Genomic DNA, 14,851 nt, shown 5'->3' on the forward strand with positions numbered 1-14,851 from the left:
CTTACTCCCTAAAGGAAGAAAATATGGTGAGTAATGCGATAAAAAATTTAAACATGAATGTATGCTAAAGATAAGTTGTTGAAGCATTGGATTCACACATGATTAAATCAACCTCATTTTATTAGAGAACAAAAAGATTTATCTAGCCAAAATCAAGGCGATGATACAATTGCCATAGTGGCTCCTAATTATGTGGGCAATAATTAAGGAGCCCATGAATTTCCCAAGGGGCTGAGAATACATCTGCCATTGCCTTGGCCTTAGCTAGCAGTTGGGGAATATCTTGACTCTCATTCAAAGTAAAGGCGAATTTGTCCATCCACATCATTGCTTCTCTATGCAATGAATCGATCACCCTTTTCCTTGCTTCCCTGTCCGCTTGCAAGACTGATACCTTGGCTTACTCGTCCTCTAGCTTTTTCTCAAGAGTTGCTGCTAGGTCTAGCTTTTATTTGTAATCATTGATGATGGCCCATATATTTCCTTCAGTCTTGCTCAATTGCTGGGACAAGCTTCTTTTCGACCTATGACAATCTTTTAACTCATCTTTCAAGATCATGACTTCGACCCGCGACTGATCCTTTTCATCTCTTTGGAGCTTAAGCTCATTGTATCTGCCCCACAAAGCTCCTCGGAACTTGTTTCGGTCGTGTTCTTCTTTTAGGGCCTTCTTGGTTTCTTGTTCCAAGGCTTCGGTGGTGGCCATATTGATGTCTTTTAGTTCATCGTACTCCTTTCGGACTTTGATGGCCGTTGACTTGAACTTCTCTTTGACTGCTCGGGCTTGTTCAAGCTCCGCTTTTAGGGCTTGTACCTCTTCACTTTCTTCCGGAGTTTCAGCCTCTTCCTTTCTCGCAGCCCTTAGCTTTGGGAGCCAATCCAACCCTTGTGTCCGGACTCTCAACCACTTATGATAGCCGCCGATGATCCCATTACTGCTTCCCCTAAGCTCTTTGTCCTTCCTTTGCGCCGCATCCCATGCCTTGCGGACTCCTTAAAGCACCCTCGCGTTGGGGTCGCTGAAACCCCGTGTGATGAAAGGTGTGATGCTTTCCTTCGATGGTGCTCCTCTCATGGGGTAGCCAAGTTGTCTTATGGTGAGGACATGATTATAATTAATACAACCCCTTGTTCCCATCAAGGGGACATTTGAAAATCCCTCACATGAGGACAAAACTCCAACTTTTCCTTCCTTCCAACGGGGGAACCAATTGATGGATGCCCCTACCACACTAGCCAAGAGTTGCTCCCAGTTTGCCTTTCCCTTCTCGGTGCATAAGCGGTGACGATGCAGTGGACAGGTGGGCCTACTTTCTTGGCGGAAAAGGTGTGAGACGAGCCACACATAGAGAGCTGGCATACAACAAAGAATTCTTGTGCCGTTCTTTACGCATCTTCGGTCGAACGTGTCATAGAGATCGGCCAAGATAGCGACAACCGAGATTTCCTTGCTATGGTGATAGGCAATGAAAGCATCAAAAGATGATCCATAAACAGTAAAATCATCCATAAACACCTCTGTGCAACTTTCTAAAAAGTCACTGAAAATGCTAAGCATTCACCACTGGAAAGTACCAGGGGCGTTGCATAGGCCAAAAGGCATCCTCCTATAGGCAAAAGTGTCAAAGGGACAGGTGAATGTAGTCTTTTCTTGATCCTCAGGCGCAATATGAATTTGTAAATAACTAGAAAAACCATTAAGAAAGCAATAATGAGACTTACCTGCCAAGCGCTCAAGCATTTGATCAATGAATGGCAGGGGAAAATGATCTTTTCTGGTTACCTGGTTCAGCCTCCTATAATCAATGCAGACTCGCCAGCTGTTCTACACTCTTGTGGGAATAAGTTCATCCCTTTCATTCTTAATTACTGTGAGGCCTGTCTTCTTAGGAACCACTTAGACTGGACTCACCCACTGGCTGTCAGAAATGGGGTAGATGATTCCAGCTTGTAAGAGCCTGGTCACTTCCTTTTTCACTACATCTAGAATGACGGGGTTGAGTCGCCACTGTGGCTGCCTCACTAGCTTAGCTCCATCCTCTAAAAGTATCCTATGCATGCAGGTAGATGGGCTAATACTAGGAATGTCTGCTAAAGTCCATCCAATGGCTTTCTTGTGCTTCTTGAGCCCTAGCAACAACTTCTCCTCTTGCTAAGCAGCAAGGGAGGCAGAGATACAAGTAGAGGGTACATCTACTTGGGATGTTGTAACTGAGAACAAGAGAGGGTACATCTCTTGTGGATCAGTTCAAGTGGAGGGTACATCTACTTGGTTGTTCAATGAGAACAAGGGAGGGTACATCCCTTGTGGATCTTTGCTTGTAAAGGATTTTGCAAGGTTGAAATGAAATCTCAAGGACCGCAGGTCGCTTGGGGACAGGATGTAGGCACGGGTTGTTGCCGAACTAGTATAAATTCTTGTGTTTGTTTTCTTCTTCCCTGCACTCTTTAATTTTTGTTGTGCACTTTAATTATCGCTTTTACTTTTGGTTAAGTTTCTATTCCAGTTCTTTACTTTCTTAACATTATAGTAAAATCCTAAGAAGGATAGATTTTTAATTAGTAAAGGTTCGTTAGTAATTAATTCAACCCCCCCCCCCCCCTTCTTAATTATTCCGAGGCCACTTGATCCAACAGGAGAAAGATACGTCCATCTGAGATGTGGATGAGATTTATAATAGATACCTCTATCTGGGATAGGGAAGAGATTCTAGATATCTCCATTTTTTATAAGGAAGGCAGTGGGATGTCATTGCATGAATATGATCTCATATACCCTTTGAAGAATGTGAAATCCACACTGGTACCAATAACCAAAGAATTAAGTCTAGTGATTTCAGGAATCGTTAAGATGTGTTTGCAATGTTTATTTGAATGCATTAAGATGTCGATGTCGATGTTTATTTAATTATTATTTTTTATTGAAAATGTTATGAGAATAAATGATGATTGTTTTCAATTTGAATTTTTATAAGAATGTGTGTGTGTGTGTGTGTGTGTGTGTGTGTGTGTGTGTGTGTGTGTGTGTTTGTGTTTATGTGTGTGTGTGTGTGTGTGTATAATATCTTATTTTAAATTCATTGTGGATACCATGGTTGATTTTCTAGATTGTCGCGCCATTTGAGAACAACTTTATTTGCGAACTCCTATTTAGAACTTATTTTATTAATTGGGATCATCTTCTCATTGTAAGTGTTGTTTTTAGAGCACAAGGAAGAAGCTATTGAAATTTAGGAGACTTGAAGGTGTAGTTTTCTTTAGTTACGTTTATTTTAGCTTGGTAAGTATTTTAGAATAAAATGTCGAATGAGACTACTTTTGTTATATTTTAGTGTTCATTCAGTTTAGATGTCCTTATTTTAGGATAATGTTTTCTTTTATGTAAAGACTCATTCACTGACTTATCTATTATACATGAGGTATTTTCGGACTATTATAATTTTGAGATTTTTTATTCTTTTTGGTATATTTTATAATGGGTTGTTATTATAAGAAAGTTTGTTACACATTGAACTAAGAGATTGATTAAGAATAAGTTTCATATGAAAAATTTTATGGATTTCATCTAAACAATGTTTTTCTTTGTTTGATTTCATTTATAATCCAAAATTTATGTTTAAAACCAAAAACAATTTAGTTTCACCATAGTGAATTGATGACTTGCCACAGCGAAACCTTTCTTTTCTAAAAACCAAAACTTAACACATTTACCACAGTGGATTGACTACTTGTTACAACGAATGCATGTAAAAATTGTTTATCAATTCTCTTTATGTTGTAAATAGTCATTATGGATAAAATATAACTCTTATAGTTACTGTTTTCTTTTACAATTAGACTCGGTTCACTTGCCAATTATGTATTAAGCACAACAATTTGTTGGTAAGTTCTTCTAATTGATTGCTACACAACTTGTTTTTTAAATAGCAGATATTGAAATTGATATTTGCATTTTTCAAATAAGTTAAAATATTAATACTTTTTATTTCTAAAATAAATATAAACATTCACAAGAAAATTACAACTTAGAACATTAAGCAAAAACATGCAAGTTAGCTAAATTGATGTCGAATGAAATTGAAATTACACAAAGAATTTTCTATTTTAAATCAATTAATTTTTAACACTATCATTGTCAATAGGAGTAACACCTATTTTTTTAGATGAATGTAGAAATTTATAATTAAGTTTGGGGCTTTATATTTTTTACTTCCCAAATTAAAAATTGATTCTTTAATTCTTCATATTCAGATTTTTTCTAGTCCCTATGATCCTCACTATATAATTTTTGGCGATTTAGATTCAAAATTTGTAACAGTTTTTTTATTACAAGAAAAACTAAAATAACTTTTATTGAATTTGAGGAACTAAAAGAATACAAATTTTAATTTAAAATACTAAAAAGGACAAACTCCAAATTTGAATAACTTGATGGTTGTCGAAGGGCGAAGGTTGAAACTTAAGTTCCAAATCACACAAGAAGGTCTCCCAACTGGATAATCTTATGTCATATAATAAAAGAATGACCAGGCACATACGTGTAGGCTCCTCCATTTTTTGCTATTTTTTTATTCCTTCTCCTTTGTAATAAAAAGCCTTATGCTGAGGTTCAAAACCCAGTTATTGTTCACCATGTCCCGATTTCATGCTTTCTTTTCAAAATCCACAAATTTCATAGTTTTCTTCTTGCAGGGCTTGCTACCTACCTATCCGGTCACTTCGTCGAGCTACAAAGCTTCTTGACCTGTTGATGTTCCATAACCTCACCTCATTTCTCCATTTCCATCTTTTGATTTCTACTTCTACTCCACGAAATCCTAGTCATGTATTTTTAGTAAGCTCATCGTCTGACATTGCGTCTAATTCTTCTCCTCTAGCAAATCGTCAAAGAGGTCTATGTGGGTGAGTAATTGTCGTCCACCATTAGCTTCACAAATAGGTTTTCATGTATCATTTCATGCATCACTTCATAGTGCATTTTGTATTATTTGAAAATCATTTTTTTGTCTATCATCCCATGGTCTGTTTAAAAGTTAGATTAATGGCTTTTGTGAAGCATTTGTCAACCATTTTTTTTCATGCTCTGCTTCAATCAGAAACTGTTATTAAAACTTTGAAACATCTAGCCGACGCACAAAAAGAGAAGAAACATAAAATAACAAAGGCATACAAAACACAAGTATTTTAATAAGTGTTAACAAACTTCTTTCTGTGTTATTGTGTTTCTTTGCAGTTGTGGAGCAAACATTAATGGCGTTTGGTAAGGATTTGATGATCTAATATGATGCAATCCTATCCTGCAAGGGCATTGGATAGAAGACTCCAAGTAGATTAGGTCAAAGATGCAAGAGAAGGCCCTAGGGTTCTCATGAACCTTATGGTAGATTTTGGGCCTATGGGCTAAGTACGAGCCAACTTATCTTTGTACATATTATATTAAGGTTTCATTATTTTTGGGCCTTGTATTTACGGATCCATAATTTAGGTAGGGTATCCTAGAAATATAGGATTTTTCAGCCCTTGTATTTTAGGGCACCTAGACTAGTTTTTGTATTAGGGGTAGTTTTGTAATTTCACATGCATTAAGTGAATATTTGATGTGAGTGGTTGGAAATAAATTTAATTGAATTGGGAGAAGCCCAATCCAATTAAATTTTAGAGGGGGAGGTGAGCATTTGCTTGCTACACCCCATTGCCATATCAAATAGTCACACTTTGTGCATGACCTTCATGCTTTACATGCCTCATGACACCTAAGCACACTTAGTGGAGAATCTTGGACTTGATCTTGGATTAGTGGGCTGAACAGTGGAGAATCTTGGACTTGATCTTGGATTAGTGGGCTGAACCATAGCTAAAATTCGCTAATCATAATTAGTGAAAATTTGGCTCCACAAATTCAATTTCAAATTCAAGTGAAATTTGAATAGAAATTCAAATTTCCCTCCAATTTTGTGTGACACTTAGGCTATAAATAGAGGTCATGTGTGTGCATTTTTCAACTTTGATCATTTGAAAATTAAACTCCAGATTTCAGAGCTCTTTTAGAGCAAAAAATTTCGTGCTCTTCTCTTCCTCTCCCTTCATTCATCTTCTTCTTCCTCCAAGCTCTTATCCATGGCCTCCTATGGTGGTGAGCTTCTTCTAGACTCATCTTCTCCTTGAAGTGGCGTCTCCTCTCTCTCTTCCTTCTCCATTCCGCTGCCATTCATCTTCCAAGAAGCAAAGGAATCCATTGATGAAGAAGATCCTAGGCCTACAAGCTCCAATGCAGCTTACACCATGTGGTATCAAGAGCATCTTCATCTAGGTGAGGTTCTTTTGCTTCCTCTATCTTTTTGTTCGGTGAATTCTCTTTAGTTCCATGTTCTTCATCTTATTCTTCATGTATATCCTCCATTTTCTTGTGGTTTGGTGCTGTTTAGAGTAGATTCAAAAAAATAAACCAATTAAATCTTAGATCTACACTTGTTCTTGCATTTCTATGGTTCAAATTTTTTAGATCTACTCTTGAATCATGTTTTTGTGTTGATTTTAGTTTCTATCATTTTTCATTCATAATATTCTTGTGCTGAACCTTTAGATCTAAATATTATTCCAAAATATTGATTAGAAAAAAAACACAAAAATCTAAGTGTAAATCAGTTAATCCATGTTGTCTTAGAGTCATGTTTAGTCATAGTAATTGACACATTATGTTCTAAGTTTGTGTTGAATTTTTATTTTGTTGATTTAATTCTAGATACATTTGTTCATGTATTCTTGTCATTCTTAGCCTATCTTTTGAATTTTGAGTCTAATTCATGCATGTTATTTAGTTCATAACATGTTCTAAATCAATTCCTGGAAGTAGTCTTGTTGTTGAACTCTTTTTTGTTTTCTGAGTTTCCTACATGATGCCTATGATGAAGTTAAGTTGTGGTGCTGAGTTGTGGCTGGATTTGTGAATAAAAATAAGTCTTAAGCTCTCTTTAGTTGTGTTATTCAAGATAATTGAGCATAAGCAAACACAAATTGTAATTATCCAAGCCTTAAGCAACATAAACACTACCCTTGATTTCTAGGTTGAAATCGCTGGTGCTGGCAGCTTGAACATACAAACTTGTATAAATTACTGGGAATTGGTCACTACGTGTTTTTAAGCTGAAATGTTTACTGAATTTTTTAGACATCTGGACCAAAATTATGAAAAAAGAACCAAGCGATTTGGATTAAAGGAAAAAATAAGAAAAATCACACAAGTTGATAGAAAAATCAGTGTCCAGGAAAAAAAAAGTGAAAGGGAAGTGTGCTTGTTGTTTGGGCTCAAAATTTGTTCTATAATTGGTGCCTATTTTATACCAATCCTAGTTCTTAAATTTCAATTGAAAATTAGTGTGAAAAAAAAGTTCTGTTTCTTGAGTCTTTTTTTTTTAAAATTTTTCTACTCTACTCTAGAGCCATTCTAGGTTTCTCTTTGAGTCCTAGCTTGCTTTTATGTGCTTTTCATTGCTTTAATTGTTGATAAATCCCTGAAAATTTGTCTTGTTAAAACTCTATTGGTTTAGCTTTCATTTCATTTTTTGGGTCTTTGGTTATTGCTTGTCTCTTTGTTTCCTTGTTTGTGAGTTGCCATATAGGGAATTGGAAAGGAGGATTGGTGTCATCCCTTGAAGAATTTGATTCAAGAAGCAAGGGGAAAACCACCTTAAGAGCTATTGGACTAAAAATCACTCCAAATTGAGTGAATCACCAAAGAGAGAACAACCACCAAAATTGAGGACCTTGTTGTAATTTTGTAATTGACAATTTACTTACTTTCATTGCTTTCAAATTTTGTAACAAAAAGGCCTTTCATTGGAAGTAAGTTGGAAGCCTCCAATAGGTCACCCTACTTCCATTTGTGTGTAATAATTTTAGGCAATTTTCCCTTAGGATTGTGAGTGTTTTGTTGGGAACCTTAAATGTGGTCATCCATGCACTCTTAGGATTCGTCTAGTTTACATTTCTTGCTTACTTTCACATCTTATTTCCTTTACCTTCCATTGTCAAACCACCTAGATAGCTTGCCTTTTACCAATTAGTTTTTTACCTTATCTTTCACACCTCTTTTAGTGTTTAATTTGGCTAGTTTCAACCATAGTTTCTTTTACCTTTTGTTTTCAAACCTCCAACAAGAAAGAACAACAACTTAGGAACCAACATGATTCATCATTCATCTAGTGTTAATGACGAGGGTACTAGTCATAAAGACCCTTTATCTAGAATCTTAGATGAGTTGAGTGCCCTCAAGTTATGGAAAGAAAAACAAGAGAGAAAAGAAAAAGGAAAAAAAGAGTGGAAGAAATAAGTCAAGATGAAAGAATGAAAATAAGAAAGAAAGAAAGAAGAAAAATAATGAAAGAAATGAAAAGAGAAAAGCATGCCTCCTATAGTAGTCATAACTCTTGCAAGAGCCTAAGTGAAGAACTTCGTGACTATTACGAAGGAAGGCATGGGTCACATCTTAGACCTCACTCCCATAGAAGAGAAAAGGAAAGAAAGCCTCAAGAGGCTAACATTAACCTCCCATACTTCCATAGGAAAAATAATGTAGAGGCTAACTTAGATTGGAAAATAAGGGTAGAGCAACAACTTAAAAACAAGTCTACTTCAAAATCTTATGGCTCTCACTCTTATCCAAAGAAAGACCAAGGTCAAGCCATCTTAGGGGTGACACCTTCTAAGCCCAAAGATGATAAGGGGAAGACAATAGAAAAGCAACCCCTTAAGGCTAGTATGCAAGAAAAGACTAGCTCCATAAAGTGCTTTAAATGTCTTGGAAGAGGACACATTACTTCTCAATGCCCCACCAAGAAAACCATGATTATGAGGGGCAAAGACATTTATAGTAGCCAAGATGAGGCTACTACTTCACCTTCCTCTAGTGAAAGTGAAGAAGCAAAAGGGGAAGAATCTAGTGAAGAAATTTACCCCCAAGAAGAAGGACAACCTTTAATTGTTAAGGAGGAGTGTAAGGAGGTAAGTGTCTCCAACAAGAGGTTAGCTAAGAAGGAAAGTCATTTTGAAATAAAGACAAATATTAAAGAAGCTTCCCCTCTTAGACAACCTCCACATCTTCTCCTTTGTAAAAAGAAACTTGTTAGCACTGCCACACCTCTTGGGCTTGAGTTTATTCCTCAAGTAAAGGAGTTGTTGGATGAGGGTTTGGTTTGCAAGAGCTTAAACCCTTGTGCTTTGTTGGTGCCCAAAATAGGTATTATTAGGCACCAAATCCCTAAAATAAGTGGTATGATGAATGTTTTGAGTGGTGCAACCCTCTTTTATAAAATCACTCGTGCACCCAACATCTTCATGATTTGTGTACATAGGGACTCATTTGGTAGGTTTGTTCTTATTTTTAGTTTCAATACAAACTTAGGTACTCATATGAGACACCTTAGGTTTGTCATACTTTTTTGTAGGAATAATCAACATGAAAATACAGAAAAAGGTATATTTTATTGCATTACTTTTCTTAATTTTTAAAATAGTGATCAAAGGGTTCCCATGAACCCTAAGAGAATAAAGGTCATTCTTGAGTGGCCCACTCCACCAAGTATAAGAAAAATTTGGGGCTTCCATGACTTAACAAACTTTTACAAAAGCTTTGTCCCATACTTTTTATACTTGTAGCACCACTCATTGAGTTGTTGAGGAACCATGTTACTTCATGGGAAAATGCCCAGGAAATGGGTTTTCAGACCTTACCTTACTTCAACATATCAAATACCACTAATATATATGTTTTTGTTCTTTTTACAGGTGTTGAGGAAAAAAGCCCAAAGTTTCAAGAATCTCGGGATTTGAGGTCAAATCATTTTCAAGGGGGACGGAATGATGTAATCCTACTCCGCAAGGGCATTGGATAGAAGACTCCAAGTAGATTGGGTCAGAGATGTAAGAGAAGGCCCTAGGGTTCTCATGAGCCTTAGGGTAGATTTCGGGCCCATGGGCTAAGCATGAGGCCACTTATCTTTGTACATATTATATTAAGGTTTAATTATTTTTGGGCCTTGTATTTAGGGCTCCATAATGTAGGTAGGGTATCCTAGAAATATAGGATTTTTCAGCCCTTGTATTTTAGGGCACCTAGACTAGTTTTTGTATTAGAGTTAGTTTTGTAATTTCACATGTATTAAGTGAATATTTGATGTGCCATCATTTTCTTCTATTTTCTAAACCCTTTTTGCACCATTTTAATTATTGATTGGTCTTAATTGTCAATTAATTAGGCAGTTTTATAATTTGGGCTCATTTAGCTAATTTGATGTTTTTAATCTAATTTCAGGAATTAATGAAACATTGGGCTTAATCCGGATTTTGGTTGTGGACTTGAAGAGGGCAAATAAAGCAGCGCTTACCTTAGTTAATTTCTAATTAGGAAATTTCGCAATTTTATTTTATGTTGTTTAGTGTTTATTTCGTTTTGGGCCAGAGTATTGTAATAGGGCCCAGTGACTTTGAGTGACTCTTTTTAAATAGCTGCCTTGGGATTCGTGCAGGGCATTCTATTCTGTTATGCTATTCATTATTCAGAGCTTTGTTTTAGGGTTTTTCGTTTTTCTGTTTTGCTGCTTCTGAGTTCGTAATGCAATTTTACGTTTTCTGCTTCTAATTACAATTTCGTTCTTGCTTCTTCTTTTACTCTCATTTACGTTTCTGTTCCATTTTACATTTTTGTTCGTTTACGTTTCTGTTCATTTACGTTTCCGTTCATTTACGTTTCTGCTTCATGTTTCAATTGCGTTTTCTGTTTGAATCCATGGAAGGCTAGATTTTCTGGTGTTGTTTCCTTTTGAGGACGAAGCCCAACTCTCTTTGAGGTTTCGCTTGTAATGTGGTTTCCTGGCAGTTTTCCCTTCACCAGTTATCCCAATTTCGTGAATATTAATCAGTGCACGCTTCGTGTTCGATTAATTGCCTCTGAGCCTAACTTGCGTTCATGCTTAATAGACGAAGGGCTAACTGGTGTATGTGGTGCCTAATCACGTATTGAAAACCCTAAGTTGATTTTCGCTTAGTAAATTGAAATAGGGTTGGATTAAGTGGTTGACTGTTAGGGACGAATTCTCCATAACCCAGGATAAGAGAGTGGCTTCTGAATCAGAGGAAACAACCCGTTTTTAATATTAGTAGTTTCGTATTCCATTTTATTTGTTCTGCTCTTTAATTACCAAACAACCGAACCCCCCCCCCCCCATCGTTACTGTTACTGCCAGCATATTATGAACATTTGGCTTGTCACTGCTCGTTTGGAAACGACCTAGGATCACTTCCTAGTTACTGCATTTTCATGTTTATTTGATTCGGGTACGGCCTCGATCACGGGCCCATGGGCTAAGCATGAGGCCACTTATCTTTGTACATATTATATTAAGGTTTAATTATTTTTGGGCCTTGTATTTAGGGCTCCATAATGTAGGTAGGGTATCCTAGAAATATAGGATTTTTCAGCCCTTGTATTTTAGGGCACCTAGACTAGTTTTTGTATTAGAGTTAGTTTTGTAATTTCACATGTATTAAGTGAATATTTGATGTGAGTGGTTGGGAGAAGCCCAATCCAATTAAATTTTAGAGGGGAAGGTGAGCATTTGCTTGCTACACCCCATTGTTATATCATATAGTCACACTTTGTGCATGACCTTCATGCTTTACATGCCTCAAGACACCTAAGCACGCTTAGTGGAGAATCTTGGACTTGATCTTGGATTAGTGGGCTAAACCATAGCAAAAATTCACTAATCATAATTAGTGAAAATTTGGCTCCACAAATTCAATTTCAAATTCAAGTGAAATTTGAATAGAAATTCAAATTTCCCTCCAATTTTATGTGATTCTTAGGCTATAAATAGATGCCATGTGTGTGCATTTTTTCAACTTTGATCATTTGAAAATTAAACTTCAGATTTCAGAGCTCTTTTAGAGCACAAAATTTCTTGTTCTTCTCTTACTCTCCCTTCATTCATCTCCTTCTTCCTCCAAGCTCTTATCCATGGCCTCCTATGGTGGTGAGCTTCTTCTAGACTCATCTTCTCCTTGAAGTGGCATCTCCTCTCTCTCTTCCTTCTCCATTCCACAGCCATTTATCTTCCAAGAAGCAAAGGAATCCATTGATGAAGAAGATCCTAGGCCTACAAGCTCCAATGGAGCTTACATCATAATACCAGTCTACTAGATCCTTTTTGCTAATAATATGAATCATTTTGAAATTTTCATATAACTGTCTTTTGGTTGTGTAACGACCCTCCTCGTCGCTACGGTATCCACACTCTAATATTCGATAATTTCAATTTTTATAAAAAGAACTCCCTTAATTTTTTATTATGAAAATAGAAGTGATTTTGTCACAACATAAATTCATCCAACAACACCCCATTACTTAAGTGAATATGCATAATTACATAGAAACAATAATTCGGTACATGTCATACACATAACGAAAATTAAATATGTTCATATATATATAATTAAAATTCCAGTTTTACATCTTTAACTCAACAAAATAAAACTTAAGAACCAACTACGGAGGAGTTGATTACAAAACACAACTCTCTCCCAAAATAACGCCAACGTCATCACGTCGGCTCGGCGGCTCCTCACCAGAATCTTACTCCCTACACCCTGCCACTATCATTCTGCTCCCACGAACAAGGTTCGTGATCATCACAGGTATCAACCACACGATACAAAATTGCAAGGGTGAGTTTATTATGAAAGATCCAATACCAATTCCAAATAACCACAATTAGCAAGGAACATAGGCAAACATGATAAGCATACACAACAATCATTATTCAACACTCATATCCAACAAATATTCATCATTCACATCCAACAATTACTCATCATCCATCCATGGACCCAATCAAGACTGCACAGAATGATGCATGCACCTGATTCAACACTCAGATGAAATGTGGTACGTACCAACAACAACCAAACCTCAGGAAATAGCCTAAGCGTGTCCACACGACACTCTCACTTAGGGAACTATGCTGAGTTTGTCAAGACCACCCGGTTGTGCACATAACAGCCCCCCTCCAATAGGTGATCAACCTGGGAGCCCAAAGGTGTTCCCTACCAGGTGACAAGCCCCCTAGTACAAAGTACACTTGGCCACAGTTACTCTATTTCCTGTGTCGTATGAGCTATGATCACGGCCAAAAGTAAGTGCCAAAGACCATGGACCAATTAAAGCGCCTAAGCATCCCCTCATAAATGCTTAAATTCTCTGACCACGCTAGTTACCCACGTTTGGGCCATCCGACAAGGTCAGTGCACTCTACCCTCCATGACATACACTCCATACGACGTATGATCATGGCCAAAAGCTAGTGCCAAAGACCCTGGAAGGTCAGTGCACAGTGCCCCCCACGAACATACACAACATGCACATGCCAATGCATTTCCATGTCATTCACAACATAAATATCATCTCATCTCAATGACGTTATCAACAACAACAACAACCTCATTTCATATTCACATATTCATCAATAATGACAATTCATGTTGACATAGTCTTTATTAACAACGTCATCTCAAATCAATATCATCATAATTATCATTATCATCACATATCAATTAAAATCCTCAATAGCAACATCAACAACAATTCAAACAAACACAACAATATCATTTCCACACGCACGGTCTTCAAACAACACATTTCAAACAACCAAAACAATATCATTCAGCACAATATATATATATATATATATATATATATATATATATATATATATATATATATATATATATATATATATATCGCATCCCATTAGTTAAAACGTAATTTTCTTTGAAGAAAAATCAGCATGCAACAGGGACAGGCAGATATCCTCACAGCTAGGTTCCCTGACCCTAACTATGGTGTTAAAACGTTAAATTTTATAATAAACTCCCCTCACCTATCGTGAGCTACCCCACGGATTCCTCGTTGCGTCACTTGAAGATTCCTTTTTGTCCTTGCTCGTCGATTCCACACAAGCCTCTACCATGCCAAAACGAAGGAGACTTAGTATGGATTTCAGAAAACAAAGCTAGTAACAGTGCTCTGGGTCAAATACCCACATCACTACATGAAAGAGCTAAGAGCATTTCGGGTTTTACAAAGGAACGTCATTTGGAAATTCCGACCACGCCAATGTGACCGGGGTTCAGTGTAGGTTACGAAAATAACATGCATTTCATGAAAGGATAACGTTTACAAAGTCTCTTTCTCTAAGGTTTTTCAAAGGAAGCATAAGACAGGCAATGGTGGTTCCAAAGTCAGAAAAGATGCAAAGACAAGATGAAACTAACAAGAAACAATCATAGAACCATGGTTACCTCGAAATAAAATGAAAGGTCGGATTAGGGTTTCTTTCTCTACCGAAACCGTAAGCCAAGTTGGAAGATTCCGCTTCAGTTGAAGGGTTCCTCTCGGTGTGGGGTTTCAATGGAGAACAACGATGGTTTGTGGTGGCTAATGGTGGATGTGGGTGATGGAGAAAGTGTTTGGGATGTTAGAAATGGCTTTGGAATAAAGAAAGGAGAAGAAATGGCATTTTTCCTAAGCTACACGAAAGCAAAGGCTGAAATGCTTAAATAAGAGATGCTCTCGGGAACGGAAGCTTCTAGCACACTCCAGACATCTTCTTAAAGATCCCAACGGTCAGATCATGTACAGGTGTCTTGTGAAGTTGCAGACCAAATTTCGAGAAGATCCAACGGTTAACGAAGGCTGGGCAGTGTTTTTACCGAGGAAGCTTCATGTAGCTTTCTCTAGAAGCTTCATTAAGAGGCTTCCTCCAGAAGCTTCCTCGTGGCTTCTTTGAGAAGCTTTCTC

At 37.0% G+C, this 14,851-nt stretch overlaps 1 protein-coding gene across 1 annotated transcript; it reads right to left on the reverse strand.

Annotated features, from left to right (window-relative positions):
* Nucleotides 1-448: 448 nt before the first annotated feature.
* Nucleotides 449-1,510, reverse strand: LOC102668052 (uncharacterized). Its single transcript, XM_006596674.1, has 2 exons — nucleotides 1,004-1,510; nucleotides 449-865 (listed from the first exon to the last, which is right to left on the reverse strand). Exons 1-2 carry the CDS (start codon nucleotides 1,508-1,510, stop codon nucleotides 449-451), a joined length of 924 nt encoding a protein of 307 aa, XP_006596737.1.
* Between the last annotated feature and the right edge of the window lie 13,341 nt (nucleotides 1,511-14,851).

The sequence above is a fragment of the Glycine max genome, chromosome 14, assembly GCF_000004515.6.
Source record: "Glycine max cultivar Williams 82 chromosome 14, Glycine_max_v4.0, whole genome shotgun sequence".
In the NCBI taxonomy this organism is placed as follows: domain Eukaryota; kingdom Viridiplantae; phylum Streptophyta; class Magnoliopsida; order Fabales; family Fabaceae; genus Glycine; species Glycine max.